The sequence below is a fragment of the Lathyrus oleraceus genome, chromosome 3, assembly GCF_024323335.1.
Source record: "Lathyrus oleraceus cultivar Zhongwan6 chromosome 3, CAAS_Psat_ZW6_1.0, whole genome shotgun sequence".
Classification (NCBI taxonomy): Eukaryota; Viridiplantae; Streptophyta; class Magnoliopsida; order Fabales; family Fabaceae; genus Lathyrus; species Lathyrus oleraceus.
Genome location: NC_066581.1, coordinates 227,336,257 through 227,352,866, shown reverse-complemented (window position 1 = coordinate 227,352,866; position 16,610 = coordinate 227,336,257). Strand labels below are relative to the sequence as shown.

The window sequence follows — 16,610 nt, the reverse complement described above, 5'->3', positions numbered from 1 at the left end:
AACTCAGTTGAATTTCATCACTGAGTCAAGGGCCCCACGTAACTCGCTTCTTCAGAACCGCTTTCTCGACCCTATCTACATCGCACCACATTCACTACCTACTTTCTTTTAATATAAAAATAAATTTTTTAATCAAAATTGTTTTTAAAAAATTAATATAATCAAATCACATCAATTAAAAAAAATGATTTGATAAGACACATATCTAGAAAAAAGATTAAAGTAACTCTTTTTTTATTAATATAAAATATTTGGTTATATTTTTATAATCTAATATTTAATATTATTCTTTAGCATACTTTTATTTATATGGCAATAAAATTTGTTGAATATAAAATTTAAAATATAAAATATAAAAAATATAATATAAAATCCTATTGTAATTAATATAATAGAAAATTAGTCAAATAAAAAAGAATAAAAAAACAAATTATTTTAATTATAATCTAGAAAAAAAGAAAAAAAAATCACAAAGAGACACAACAAAACACTTCTCTTTCTTCACATCCTTTCTTCTCTTCTTGTAAACCAAATTGTGTTTTGATCAAAGTCAAAACCATCATCACAAATCTCTCTCTCAAGTAGTTCTTGTTGGAAGAGATAGAAAAGAACCATTTTTGATCAAACATACGGTACTTTTTTTCTTTACCTCAATAGTGCAACATTACGTAAAAAATTGTTACAATCTACCAAGGTAGATTGTGATAACAACATAGTATGATTAAGGTTTTGTTTTTGTTTTTGTTTATGTTTATGTTTTGTGTTCATGTGACACTGAATCTGCTGTTTCTTGATAATTTTCGGGTGCTTTCTTTATTCCTTAAATATCTCGGGTTTTTTAAAGTTGTTTTTTTTTTATTTAAATTTTATAGAAAAAAAAACAGGGAAAAAAAAGGGTCTTGGAGGTTTTTGGTGTTTTATAACACCAGAAAAATGTGAAACAACAATACGAGATTTTACAATCATAACATAACACACAACGTTATTTGTTATCGAATAGATACTTATTACGCGTGTGTTGTTTTTCTTGTTTTTTGTTACCGATTCTCTTTCCAATCCAAACCATATCATCATTTCAATTTTCTTGCCGAACATTGATCCAATCAAGAATTACCAAAATGGGGCACCCAGAAAATGAAATTAAGAATTCGACGATTCTTTGATTTGAAAAAAAAATCATCTTTTTGATTGTTTGTTTGTCATTGTTTTGTTCAGGGTTCAATCAAGATCAAGAACTGATTATCGATGAAATGAACAAAATCAGATTTTGATTGTTGGGTATTTGGTTTTTGTTCTGTATTTCGATTTTGCTGTTGAAGGGTAGATTTGGGCTTTTGGTTTTTGTTGTTTTGGGATTGTTGAAGATGAAGTCAGGGTCACTTGATCAGTGGAGGAGTTACTTTAGGTCATCCAGTTCGGATATTTTCGACATAATTGACAGTGCTATTGTTGTTGCTGCTACTGATTGTCCTAAGGAGTTTAAGTTGAGGAGAGATGGAATTGCTGAGAGGTTGTTTTCTGTTATGCTGAATCGCTGTAAGGACTGCGAGAAAGTTGAAACGCCGGTTACTGATAATGAGAATGATGAACTTTGCAAGAGAGGTTTTGTTAGGGATGGTGGTAGTAAGGAGAGTAAGGTGAATTGCGGTAGGGAAGATAATGGAGTGGTGGAAGTGAACCCTAATAGCAATTACACCTTTGGAGACGCGGAAGCTCTCACGGATGAGCTCGAAGCGGAATCTCAGCTTCTCACTGAGGTTTTGAGAATCAAGGAGGTTCTCAATAGCTATGAAGATGAGGTATAATCTTTTTCTATGGCGTTTGTTTTTTGAAGGTTGAATTGATTTGTGTGTTGTGTGATTGCTGATTAGTGATGCTTGTTTCGTGTTGTTACAGTCTGATTCGGTGCTGTTTGAGTCTCTGAGGAGGCTTCAGCTGATGCATATCTCTGTGGATCTTCTTAAGGTTTGAATTGAATCTTTAGTTGTTGATTTGGGACAATTCGGATTTGTTTTTTATTAAGAATGTTATCTAATAATAAGAAATTATCTTTTTCAGTCAACTGAGATTGGAAAGGTGGTCAATCCTCTTCGAAAGTATGGATCAAAGGATGTCCGTCAACTCGCACGGGTCCTCATCGAGTATGGTTTAGTTTTTCATCCATAAATTATGGTTTCTTTTATATGATTTCTGCTGTTATGTTGATCCATCTGAAAGAGTGATGCTTTGATTCCATAATCATGTCCGGTAGTTATACGACTTAGTTAATTTTAACCAATTTCTTAGTTAGTCATGTTTCGTTTATGTTAACATTGATGATACTCTTTAGATAGGCGAAGGATTCGGCGAATTCTAAACTTGTTTTATGTTTTTTACATTTTAGTGGGTGGAAAGAAATGGTCGATAATTGGGTCAAGGGGAATGCAGCGAAACCGGCCGCAGGTAGAGATTTTATTATCTAACTTATTATGGTAATGTTTGGTATATAGTCACGCTGCTTTTTCGCATGATTTCAAAACTAATTCATGTCGGGAAATTGCTATTGAATGTTTGTAACTTCAGAAGGAGGCACCCCGGATTCGATAAACCCGTCTGTTGTTGAGAATGCAGAAGATGAGGAGGAGGGAGGACTTCCATCACCTCCTTTAGACGACGGGGCTTTCTTTGTTTCTCAACCCGGTTCAATGGAGCTCTCACAGGTATTGTCCTTTTTCCCTTACTCGAACTTATTTTGCGCATGCTTGTGTCGATTTGAAACTGAGTTCATGTTTTCTCTGTGTTGTATGTCGTATTTGGATAACGTAAAGTTCTTCGATGGCATGGATGATGACGGAAGTGAGTTCAATTTTCAATTTCCGTACGGTTCTTAATCTGAATTCCCTTTGTCTTATATTAATGATTGTAAATGCGGAATATTTTTTCAGATCTTCGTAAGAGTGGACCTCCTAACAAGAACCGTGACATTGGCAGAAAGCCGGCTTCCGACACTCTAGTTAAGGACAAGAGGAATTTCCCGGTTTTCAATGCAACCGCTATCCCTTCCAATGATAATAAGAGTCAGCAAATGAAGAAGACTGAGGCTGCGGTCAGGCTAAACAAACCGGTAGCTGCTGATGCTGGCCGCGGAAGACCACTGAACTCGAACATTCAGCGAAAACCTAATGTAGAGCAGAGGCCGCAGCAGAAAGCCGGGAACAGTACTGTGCCAAAGAGGCCTCTCAATGCTCAGCAAGATGTAAGCAAAAAAACAAACTTTACAGCCATTATAATTTTTAAGTTTCTTCGGTCTCTCTAACATTAATTTATCATGTTTCAGAAGCCGAAATGCTTAAGTGATGCTGATAAGCTCGAAGCTACCAAGCGGAAACTTCAAGAGCGTTATCAGCAAGCTGAAAACGGTGAGTCATTGACGAAAATGTCACAGACATGATGTTTTCTTAGAACACATTATTCGGTTTATCATAACTAATCGACGAAACTGTTTCTTAATCGCAGCCAAGAGGCAAAGGACAATACAAGTCATGGAAATCAATGAACTTCCAAAGCAAGGAGCTGTCCAGCGAAACACTAATTTCAAACCGGGAAATCACAACCGGCAATGGGCTAACGGTCGTAGATAGTTCGCGACTAGTTTCGGAGAGGAAGAATAGCGATAACATGTTTTTACCAAACATTTACATGATAGAAGATTGATCCCCCTCCTCCTCCTCTCCTCCTCTTTGAGCATAGAAAATAACAATTATACATTCTTGGATAGAGTTATTTTGATTTTAGAGAGGGAAGTAAACTTTGAAAACATGGATTATTTCCCAAGTTTTTAAACTTATGATGAGTACATAGGAATTTTGTTGGTCCAAGATTTTGGATTTGGATTTTTCATCCTATCTTGGCATTCCTTGGCTTCCTTGGCTTGTTCTATAAATTATTGTCAATAGAAATGGTTTCTTGACATTTTTCTTTTGTCACATATATTATTATGTTACATTAGGGTCTTATATTATAACATATAGTATACATGCAATTGTGCATGTTACTATAATATACCTCAATGACCTTATGTAAATATGTAATAAGCAGGCACCATAGGAATGAATGAATACTTTTGTAGTCTTTTGACTACAAATGTTTCCAAATTTTCAGTAGCATGGAGTTCAGAACATGGTTAAGGTATGTATGTATGTTTCTTGTAGATTAAAAAATAATTTAGAGATTTTTTTAAGAAGAAAAAATGGAAGCCTTATTTTTATTAAAATTATTTTTTATATCTTAGGCTTATCATTAATATATATTTTGAGTATATTTTACTCTAGTTTTATGACTAGTTTAAATTTATGACTTTCAATCTTGGTAATTGCTTTAAGTTTGTCCAAGTCTATTCTAAAAGTTGGTCCTAGTCAAATCAGTTTTCTTTTTTACTCTAAGTTTCATTTATTTTAAAAATACTTTTTATAAATATCAAATCAACAATTTTTTTTGGTTACTTTTAATATTATTTTTTAAATTAGTAGTTGATGAGTTTATTGAAAAATAAATAATTAAGTAAAAAAGTAATTTTTTAAATACTTTTTATAAATATCAAATCAACAAAATTTTTTGTTACTTTTAAAAATGTTTTTGAAATAAATAGTTAATGTTTTTATTGACAAATATATGATGAATGTTGAATTGAATTTTAAAAATGGTAAATTGATATTTTTTTAATGAGATAAATAAAAAGGATGGAGAGAATATATTTTTATTCCTTTTTTTGTGATTTTGTTTGATAAAAAAATAGAATAAGCATGTGAATAATAAGAGTGAAGAATGAGTGGCCTTTGATGGATGGTATAGGACAATTTGACATAGTTGAATATTCCACACTATGTTTAAAAAACAAAAAACAAAAATAGAGGTTAGATTGTATGAATATGAATATAATTATGACTATGACTAGAAAGAAAGAAGAACGTGCTAAAGAAAGTAGGGGCATAGTTTTTTATTTTTTTAAAAATATTTGTCGGCTTGACTTTTTTTTATTATTACTTTTTATTTTCATTTTCTTCTCATTTGGCTAACAACCATTTAATTGTAGTACTATTTATGTGATTTCCATGTGTCACAAACTACTCAACTCAATTGTACTACTTTGTTAGAGTGCTGTCTATTTTGACCACATGTGTTTCCTACTACTTTCCTTCGTTTTAGTATTGTAAATTTTGAAAGGTTGGGTAGTTTTCTTATAATTGATTCTATGAAAATGATTCATCCTTGATTTGGTTTTAATTAATTATTTATTCTTTTTCTTTAGCCATTGAAAAAAAAACATTAGTTATTACTGTTTTTCTTAAAACATTATTTATTATTGTTTTTCATATATGCAAAGATTTGTCTAATAAATTTACATATGAGTAAATCAAACACGGATTAAGATTGTCCGTTAACTTATTTTATTATATTCGATCGAGAAAATGAAGAGATCGCATTAAACGATAGGAATGTTAATAGGAGTTTTTATCCTTATCTTCATTTTTGGCGGATCTCTACGAATTCTCATAGACCCTACTTATATTTATTAACATTTAATTCTTAAAAGAAATAGTACTAGTATATTTTATAAAAAACACTAAATTTTCATATTATTCACATGCTTATAAATTATACAAACTATATATAAATGATAATCTCTCTCTCTCTCTCTCTCTCTCTCTCTCTCTTCTCTCTCTCTCTCTCTCTCTCTCATCTCTCTCCTCTCTCTCTCTCTCGCTCTCTCTCTCTCTCTCTCTCTCTCTCTCTCTCTCTCTTCTCTCTCTCTCTCTCTCTCTCATCTCTCTCTCTCTCTCTCTCTCTCTCTCTCTCTCTCTCTCTCATCTCTCTCTCTCTCTCTCTCTCTCTCTCTCTCTCTCTCTCTCTCTCTCTCTCTCTCTCTCTCCTCTCTCTCTCTCTCTCTCTCTCCTCTCTCTCTCTCTCTCTCTCTCTCTCTCTCTCTCTCTCTCTCTCTCTCTCTCTCTCTCTCTCTCATATTTACATTAGTTGAGTCATTATAATTAATTGTGATTGAGGAGAGTACCTATAGTTGCAATTAATGATTCTTAATCGATATTTCGAAAACACTGAATAAATGTTGAAGACATTTTTATGGAAAATATTTTTTCCACTTCGGAGTGACACACTAAAGATACTTCTCGACACATCATGTATATCAGGTGATTTTCAAAATTGTTACATTTGTGGAGGTTTATTTAAAATTGGTGTCATATATCAAGCACGTCATTGGAGTGGATGACACATTCCACAAAAGAGACGGAAATTTGGCCATATCACTTTCTGGAAAGGATGAAAGAGTCCACCAAATTGGGCGAGCTTTAAAGAGAATCAAATAAGAAAAAGTTGAAGGAGGAACCAATAGTAGATTTATGCGGTGATGATTTTTTGTCACATTTTAGATTATGTTTGATACACTTTTTTTGAATGTATTATCGTCAACGATGTAATCTTGATATGATTTAATACATAAGTAATATATATTTAACAATGATGGTGTAAATGTCAACTATTTCAGTTTACAAATTATATAGTTTACATTTTATGTTTTTGTTTACACGGTTTTTGATGTGATTCTGGTTCAGGGTGATTCCATGTATGCATATTCATATACTTTTCACACTAAATTAAAAAAACTCACCACAATAGATTACGGATGTGCATATCGTAAATACCATTTTTTTGTAAAAAAAAAATAGAGTTTATCTGGAAATGCATCTCCGAAAAACTCCCTGATTACAAGATAAGGTTTCTAAGGTCCAAAGTGTCCCAAAATTATATAAATAAGGTGTCTTTTATCACATATTTCTACAAAACATACCATCATAAGAGAATGAATGCATATCCCCGCCTTGCCTCTGTGTATTTCAATGGCGTGAAGTCAACATTTCAATTTAGGGTCATCGATGACACAACTCTCACCGATCTGATATCCAAACTAAATACTCTTCTGTGATATCCAGAAAATCAGAGATTTATCAAGTTCAAGTATCGTTCACCCTCGTTTGACAGTAAAGGGAAGATACAATTTACGAACTTTGAACTGAAGACAAATGAAGATTTAAAGGTCACGTGGAGTATATTTTACCATTACGCATCAAATAGCATGATTGCAAGATCTGTCAACGATATTATCAATATGTTGCAACATCCTGAACTACTAGTTTATAATGATATGTAATGTTAAATTTATATTAACAAATATCTATGCAATATTGAGTGTTTTAATTTAATGTCAAGTTGTTTTTGTTTCTAGATCTCGTCAATATTGTCTGTGTTTCTAGTTTGAAGTATCAGAGTCATTTTTCAGATATGCATCTCCAAGTTATACCAAATACACTTTTGAAGATGCAACTCTAGACAAAAATTAAGTATAATAGGGGTGACTCACTTGTTTGTGTTCAATTTTGTGGAAAATGAGTTCGTCCAGAGTTGCATCTCTGAACTCTAAGGACATTTTTGGACTTTCACCAAGGGTTTGTGAGAATGTATAGAGGTGGAAAAAAAATTTCCCATTAGAAAATATGCTAAATAGTATATAAAAATTCATGTTGTCTATTTAAAATTGATGAAATGAATTATTTTAAAATCTTAATTTGAAATAGACTTTCAAATAGACTTTTAGGTCAAATCAAACTTTAAAAAAAGTCAGAACATACAATTTTTTTTTATAATAGACGATAGACCAAACATAAACCTTAAAAATTTATCATAGATCAGACACAAAATTTAAAAGTTTATCATAGGCCATACACAAACCTTAAAAATTTATCATAGGCCGGACACAAACCTTCTAAGAGATGATCCGACCTATTTCAAATCCTAGTGGTGACTAGCATTGAAGAAAAAATTTGATTTTGAATTTTCTTATTTAAATGTTGGGTAGTTTTTATTTTTACTTTTATAATTGATAGAGTACTCTATCCTTACGTTTAATTTTAGTTCTTTTTCCCCTTATTTAGCAATTGCAAGATAAAAAAAAACCATTTATTGTGTCATAACTATAAATAATGTTACAAAAATAATGTTACAAAAATAACAATTTCAATAGGTTAAGTTAATTCATGTTTCATAAAGAAAGGTTATATAAACATAAATTAAAGAAATGTTTCATGTGATGAGAGAATCAAATATGTTGTAGTTACTCTTGCTAAATTCAGGCATTTTTTTAAACAATAATAAATACTAGGTTTTTTATATTACTTTCCTCCATTATTATGCTGGTTGTTTTATTGGCTGATAAATGCTTTTGTATTTCCTTTTCCCGAGGATTTTATTATTATTTTTCTATGAGTTTATATTTTATTTCTAACATCCCGTAGTTTGTTTATATAAGAAACATTATCATTTTATTATATGTTTTCTCTATATTGTATTAAATTAATTTGTTTTATAGATTTCATCCACAAGAAATAATTATATTTGAAGCAACAATAGACATTAAATGTGGATGATTCTTGGATTTGAAAATCAGTTTACTATATTGTAGGAATCTATTTTCTCTTCCAAGATTTTAATCTTTATTGGTAACATTATGTAAATATGCATTTTGTCTATCTTGTAATAAGAGAGAGAAAACTCTTTCATCTTTTTGAAGAGTGTTTTTGATAGAGAATGTTAAATGATTTTAATATATTTTAGTTTTAAAATTTATTTATAAAAAATAAATATATTAATGAGAGTATAAGAAGTACTTGATCTATTTTATAAATAAATATATTTTAGCACATATCAAATCTCTTCAACATAATGGGTCTTTTTGTCTAATTCTAGGTATTTCACTCTCAAGAATTTTGGAAATGAAAGGATCATACCTAAATGATATGATATTAGACTAGATGGTACTTTTTCATTCAACATGCGTCATTTCCATTTAGTTAGCATTACAATATTTAATACTTCACATATTTTATTTAGGTTGAGTCCTCACTCTTCTCTCAATTGACAAATGGTTTTACAATTGATCCAATGGATTGTCTTTATCTCTCATGTTCCTCGGCAAAGAAAGACTCTCTCCATTATAATGATTTCATACCAAAACAAACATCTTTTAGCTTTGCAAAAAGACAAAAAATAAAGTGATATACCACTAATTAGGATCGATTTTAGCAATCACTGTTATAAATAATCTATCTCACCATTTTTCTTTTCAATAGACAATATATTTATGAATAAATTTTTTAATATTATCGAATTTTTAATTAAAATAATTTAAAATTTGAATTTTTTTTCCAAAATAATCCTGATTTAAAAAAAATAATCTAATCTACCCCATTTTTAAGAGGAGACGTCAATTCAATTGACGCCTCCTCTTAAACTTAGTGAGGATGCGCCAATTGGATTGGCTAGGGCATATGGTGCAGCCAATTCAATTGACGCCCATGTGTAAAGGTTAAAGAGAGACGCCAATGGGATTGACACCTCAGTGTATTTTGTAATTTTTTTTCAAAATTAATCTACATGATACATAATATCAAAATCGAACCAATTCATATTAACATTAATTCCCGTTTACACAAAAAAGTCTAATGTTGATGTCCGGGATCACCTAACCGACCTCCGGTCCCACATCCTCTAGCTACCCGAACCCGTGGGTCTAACCGATGTTGATAATCCACCCCATGTGTTTGAGCATCTGAGGGCCCATGAACATCACTACCAACTACAGGAGATAGTTTGTTGAGATAGCCAGACAAATTAGCATAGTCTTGTGTATGCATTGAAGGTGTACCGTCATAGTTGAGTTCATGATCCATGCAAGAGTAACTGGGTTGTGTTTGACTTGTTGGTGGGCGACCGGGACGACTGAAGGGAAACATTGGTGTGAATGATGCGTCGAGGAAAGATTGAAAAGATTGTTGTGGTGTTTGCTAGAGATATGGTTGTTAACGGTTTTAGTTTTTGAGATGTTTGGGCTTCTTGGCTATGGTAGGAGGAGGGACAGTTGATGTTAAATGATCGTTGAGTGTTTTGGCTAAGATGGATTTGGTAGGGTGATGTGTTGGGTGCGAATCGATGTTGGGTATATGGTTGATGATCTAGTTGTTGGTGGTGGTACAGGGTATGCTCTTGGTATTGTGGTTGGGTGTATGGCATGTTAGGGTTGTATGTTTGTGTGTGTGATACGGAAATTTTGACGGATAGGGGGTTGTGTGTAGCCGGTCTAAAATGTTGTTAGGGGTTAGATGTTGAGGCGTTTGGTGTGTAGGTTGCCTAACGTGGGTCGTATAGGTACATATCCTCGGCGATGAACTCAAAACCAACCGATCTGTACCAAGCCATATAAGTACAACTTGGTTTTTCTTCAGTTGGAATCACAACGTCAGTTAAGACATGGTCACGGCGGTGCTTCCATTTGCGACACTCAGATCTAGTGAAGCTTTACCATGGGTTGAAGTTCCATTGGTCGTTAACTTTGCGTAGATGTCATTCTCCTAGGTTTGCTGGGGGATCTGGGATGTGTTGAAGCATACCGAACTGCAATTTCACACGATCACTGTTGTGCATCTCCACAGTGGTGAATCTTATGATCGGTGTGCATGCAGTCCATACGGCTACGTCTTCTTCATTGATTTCATGATCATGATCCAAATTTAGGTATGGAAGTCAAATGAACTAAAATGTGAATGTATGTTAGATTATAAACTTGGTAGAAGAAATTAACAAATTATTACGGAATAATTAGGTTATTATCCATACATCTGTCGGTCGAAGGTGATCCAAGAGATTGCGATACTGGGTAATACAGTGTCTAGGACATCTGTTATAACTCATACCACGTGCCGACCATCTGCACCATAAAGGTAAAAATATTAGTTAGAGATATTAATCGGTAAATTAAGCAAATATATAGCATTTTAAACAACTTACTTTTGTGCATACGGGGATGTGAAAGGATTGTTGTTGACGGGCGCTAGGGATGGTAGTCTTGACCAACCCCATGCTTGGAGCAAAACAACACATCCATAAAAGGTAGATGTATCTTTGTGTGAAGATGATGATGATGATCAACCAACACAATATTGAAGATGATGATCAACCAACGCCATTACCTCTAAGTCATCTCTACAATCCGCCTCAACATATGACAAACATGGATTTGTATGACGATGAAACATCCAACAATGTTTTTTATAACCTGTATCCATGATCAGAAGGAGAGTTAAAGGTGAGAGACATGTTTCGCACTAAAGAAGAATGTGTACGAGCTATCAAAAAATTTCACATGAATAACTCTGCTGATTTCACAATGAAACACACTGATTCGAGAAGGTATGTCATCCAATGTCATAACATCCTTTGTAAGTTTCGGTTGGCTGCACCTCACAAAAAGAAAAGCGACTCTTGGGAGATAACTTCAATAGACCCACCTCACAGTTGCATTGCAACTAACATTGAACAAGATTACCGTAAATTAAGCACTGCATTGATATGTCAAGATATTTTGCCGTTTGTTAGCAAAGACCCATCAGTGAAGGTGAGTATCATTATATCTCATATCAGAACAAGATATAATTATACTCCATCTTACAAGAAAGCGTGGATTGTGAGGACAAAGGCTGTTGAACAGGTATTCGGCAACTGGGAGGATTCATACAAAGAATTGCCACAGTTTTTATGGGCACTAAAAACATACGTACCAGGAACTGTTACAATTATGGAGACATTGCCAGCAATTACGCCAGACGGAACCTATGTTGCTAGAAATAAAATCTTCCACCGTCTCTTTCGGGTGTTTGACTCGTGCATCAAAGGTTTTACATTCTATAAACCTATTATTCAAATTGATGGAACATGGTTATACGACAAATACAAGGGTACTTTGCTTATGGCGGTTGCACAAGACGGCAAGAGTAATGTCTTTCCCATTGCCTTTGCTCTGGTTGAAGGTGAAACTGTTGGTGGTTGGGTTTCTTTCCTCTACATCTCAGAACACATGTGGCTCCACAAGCCAATCTCTATTTGATTTCTAATAGACATGCTGCCATTGAGAGTGCTTACAATAACCATGACAACGGATGACATGATCCTCCTTCTACCCATGTCTATTGCATTAGACATATCACACAAAACTTCATGCGTGAAATCAAAGATAAGAACCTTCGCAAGAAAGTGGTGAATACTGGGTATGCTTTAACTCAGTTGTCATTTCAATATTACCGTGATGAAATTAGACTATCTAATGAAGATGCAGGAAGATGGATGGATAACATACCAGTAAAGCAGTGGACAAGGGCATTTGACGGAGGTTGTCGATGGGGCCACATGACAACAAACCTTGTCGAATGCATGAACGACGTATTCAAAGGCATTAGAAATCTGCCAATAACCGCCTTGGTCAGATCAACCTATTATAGGTTGGCTTCTAACTTCGCAACCAGAGGCGAAAGATGGAGTGCGGTGTTAATGTCTGGGAAAATATTCAGTGAGTGTTGCAAGAAAGTGATTAAAAAGGAGAGCACCAAAGCTAGAACACATGCTGTAACAGTCTTTGACCGTCATAGGCAAAATTTCAGCATACAGGAAACAATGGACCACAATGAGGGGAGACCAAATTTATCCTATGCTGTTGTCATACCCCAAAATTTGCCCGTTAATCTTTCAAGACATTCTTCAAGGCACTCCAACTCATTGTTCAAGGCATTGATCTTAAAAGAACAAAGACCCAGCACACAGGTGGCCAAATCCAGAAAATGGCCCAAACTGGCATGCTCGCTAGGCGAGCAACTCCTTCGCCTAGCGAACCCTTCGCTACGCCACTCGCCTAGCGAAACTTGCGAATACCAGAAAATTCTGGGCTTTATTCTGAGCCCATCAGATCACAAAAATTATTATAAATAGTAGAGCTTCATTCAGAAAAAGGGGACAGAGGCAGACAGACAGAAACCCTAGCAAGGAAACCCTAACAGAAGCAACACATCAAACCCTGGAGGCTAACCCAGAGAATTCAGAGCAACCCTCAAGGAAACCCTGAAGGAAACTCATCTATACCAAGGTTACCCCCGCCCAACTCAATCCGGCGCCAACCCTAAGAGCGACTTGCCAATTCAAGGTTGCAATTCAGTTGCAAACAGGTTTGCATTACTATTACCGCTTTATGTTCTTAACTTGCATGTGGCATTATGATTGAATCTATAAAAATATCTTAAGTTTTTGCATGTGAATTTAAGTATGTATGAATATCTTGAACGTTTAACCATGTAATTTCTGTAATGGATACCGTAGGGCTTGGAGCTTTCTGGAATTGTACTGTTACCAAAACCAGAACCCGCAGCCGCTCGCTAGCACATCGCTAAGCGAGCATGTAGCGAGTATTCGCTAAGCCTTCGCTAGGTGAGGCAGGGGCGAACGTGACAGTCGCTGATTTTTCTGTTCTGTTCTATGCTTATCTGATCTGTTTTATTCTAACCATGCGTTATTTTGCCTGACATTCCTACCGTTGTGTTTCTTTTGTGGTGTAATTCTCGATTGCATCCTGATTTGGTATTCTGACCTGTTTGCTGAATTTTGTAAGGGTTCACATACTCCCGGAGAAGGTAGCTTGCTAGGTATTCCACTTTATTTGTGGGATACCCTTGTGGAGATTCACCCTAATTACCTAATTGATTATAATGTGGACCTAATTACCTAATTGATTACAACTACCTAATTGATTGTAAAATATTGCCTTCGAATATGTGATCTTGGACCTCTCTTTGTTGCCTTACGGTATCACGGTATTATGGTCATGTCCCGCGAATGTGGGGATACATTTAGCAAAGACCCTTCGATTAAATCATCATGTCCCTATAAAATAAATCATCGTCCCTCGGATGTTGCCTGCGAATATATGATTTTATCCCTCGACGACCCGTCGTTGTAGCCTACGGTTAAATGATGATTGTCCCTTCGAATGCTAAAGTATCCTTACAAATGTTGCCTTCAATGACCAATCGATGACCCTACGATGTCCCTTTTACATCCAAAGGATAAAACTACTTACTTCTCAATAGTAAGGACAGTTTTACCCTCATAAGGATAGGAAATGCCCATAAAGACCTTGGGTAGGTATAACTCTTAATTGCCGGCTCACAACCTAAAACATTTTTCATACCTCACACTTTGCAAATACTAGAAAATCACCACTTGGTATACATTCGTACTAGAATCATTGCCAAGTTATATTTTTCTAACCCGCTTTCAAAATTAAACGAGATAAATACTTTGTATACATTCGTACAAGAATCATTACAAAGTTAAACTCTCTTTTCAAAACATTTTTTAAGCAATTCACAAACACTTTTTCAGACAAACATAAGTGATCAAGCAATTAAGAGCCCATGGATAACCATGGATACAAAGGGTGCTAACACCTTCCCTTTGTATAATGTACCTCCCGAACCCAAAATCTAATTAAGGTCTTTCATGTTCTTTTCCACCTTTCCTTATGGGATAAAAGAAAAGTCGGTGGCGACTCTTGCTATCCGCGACATTTGCTTTCCAAAGCAAAAGCACGCCAAAGTCAGTTCACCGTATGACAGAACTGGCGACTCTGCTGGGGATATGCCTTAAAAAGAGAGGTTACCTTAAAAGCAAGATCACTTATTTGAATTGTCTGATTTACTTTTAAGGGATTGCTTGGGTATTTTATGCCTGAGTGAAAGATCCTACACCCGGATCTAGTGTACCTTAGGTAAGTAGCAAGAGATCATCGCGACTATCCGGCGTATACTGGAATGGTCAAAATGATAGCTACGGTTAATGTGACACTTTGGATGTCCTGATGTTCCTCATGTTTACTTGAGGAAAAATTTGGCGTCCGCGTGGTGTCATCAAAGCATTAACCAGACCTTTAGAACCCTAATTGACTCATCCTAGCCATTAGAAAGTAGTGAGATAACTGACTTCGGTTCCGACTGGGGTTGGTTGATACTCGATACTACACTCTTTGAGATTGGACTTTAGGGAAGCTTTGGTCAACCACTTGGTGTTGCACTGAAGTGGACTTAAGGGAAGGTCAATGATTGGAGATCCTTTTAGAACCCGGTTACTATTCTAGGACAGGTTGAACCAACCAAACTTCAGTGGGGAGGGTACTTACCTATGGAACTCATGCAAACCTTAAAAACTTAGGAATGATGGTTGTGTGACTTGCTTGTGCTTGTTATTTACATAACATCATAACATCATAACATCTTAACATCATAACATCATAACATCATAACATCATAACATCATGACATCATGACATCGTGGCATTGTACTAACCATTTCAAGGGCTTTAAACATTGAAAACATTTCATACATTGTATAGCATAACATAACATTGCATAACAGGTATTCTAAAGGATCAATGTTCTCACGGTCTTCCTTCAATTGCCAACAGAAAAATGGACCTCGAACAAACTGTCAAAGATCTCCAGGCTCAAAATGCTCAATTCCAGGAGATGATCATGAACTTATCCAAGGGGCAGGATGAGCTGAAGGCTCTCTTGCTCGAGAAGAAGAAAGACAAGAAAGTTGTGAGTTACATTAACCCGGGAAGAAGGCTTAAAGGACAGGTCACAGGAGCCAAGATTAGAATTCTGAAGGATCAAGAAGAGGAGACAGAGAATGATTCGGAAGAGGAGAATGGTGATCCCTTCAATCCTGAGGACGACGATGAAGATTATGAAAATGAACAGTACTCTCCAAAAGATGATAAGTATAAGTTGCTGGAAGAACGCATGCTAGCTATGGAGGGTCAAAAGACGCCCGGTCTGGATTTTGAAAGCTTGGGACTGGTCTCTGATGTGGTCATTCCCCGCAAATTCAAGGTCCCCGATTTCACTAAGTATGATGGTGCGTCTTGTCCTCAGATACATCTGAGAGCTTATGTGAGAAAGATTCAGCCGTATACCACTGATAGGAAGCTATGGATCCATTTCTTCCAAGAGAGTCTGTCTGGCACACAGTTAGAGTGGTACTACCAGCTCGAGAGCTCTGACATCCGCACCTGGACTGATTTAGCGACAACTTTCTATAAGCACTACCAGTATAATTCTGAATTGGCGCCTACTCGGCTACAATTGCAGAGTATGACTATGGGATCTAAAGAAGGCTTCAAAGAATATGCTCAAAAATGGAGAGACTTGGTTGGCAGAGTCAAACCCCCTATGACTAATTGAGAATTAGTGGACATGTTCATGAGCACACTGACTGGCCCATTCTACAGCCATCTATTGAGAAGTTCCTCATCGGGTTTCACTGAACTTATATTGTCAGGTGAACATGTTGAAAGCGGCATTCGAAGTGGAAAGATACAGGCAGCTACCTCTGATCCTCCGGAGACTCCTAAGGTCATCACTGCTCCTCTGCCTAATCATGACAAGACTGTCAATGCTGTAGAAGATGCTGATAACGATTGTGACTTGGATAGTTGGATTTTCCCAACAATTGGTGACGGACTCGATAATTGGAAGGCTGAAGACACTATCCTGATTTCCTTTAGTCAGGAGTAATTGTTATTGCTTATTTTAATGTATTAAATTTTGTTAAAGGCTTTGTCATTTTCATAAGCATATTCACATTCAATAAATCAATGGACCTTTTTGCATTCAAATATTGCGCTC

The 16,610-nt window shown here is 35.3% G+C and overlaps 1 protein-coding gene across 1 annotated transcript; it reads left to right on the top strand.

The window, feature by feature from the left end:
• Positions 1 to 470: 470 nt before the first annotated feature.
• Positions 471 to 4,142, top strand: LOC127126465 (probable mediator of RNA polymerase II transcription subunit 26b). Its single transcript, XM_051055394.1, has 10 exons — positions 471 to 632; positions 1,216 to 1,799; positions 1,897 to 1,965; positions 2,059 to 2,141; positions 2,384 to 2,442; positions 2,563 to 2,699; positions 2,808 to 2,835; positions 2,925 to 3,235; positions 3,317 to 3,398; positions 3,496 to 4,142. Exons 2-10 carry the CDS (start codon positions 1,365 to 1,367, stop codon positions 3,618 to 3,620), a joined length of 1,329 nt encoding a protein of 442 aa, XP_050911351.1. The 5' UTR covers positions 471 to 632; positions 1,216 to 1,364; the 3' UTR covers positions 3,621 to 4,142.
• The last annotated feature ends 12,468 nt before the right edge of the window (positions 4,143 to 16,610 follow it).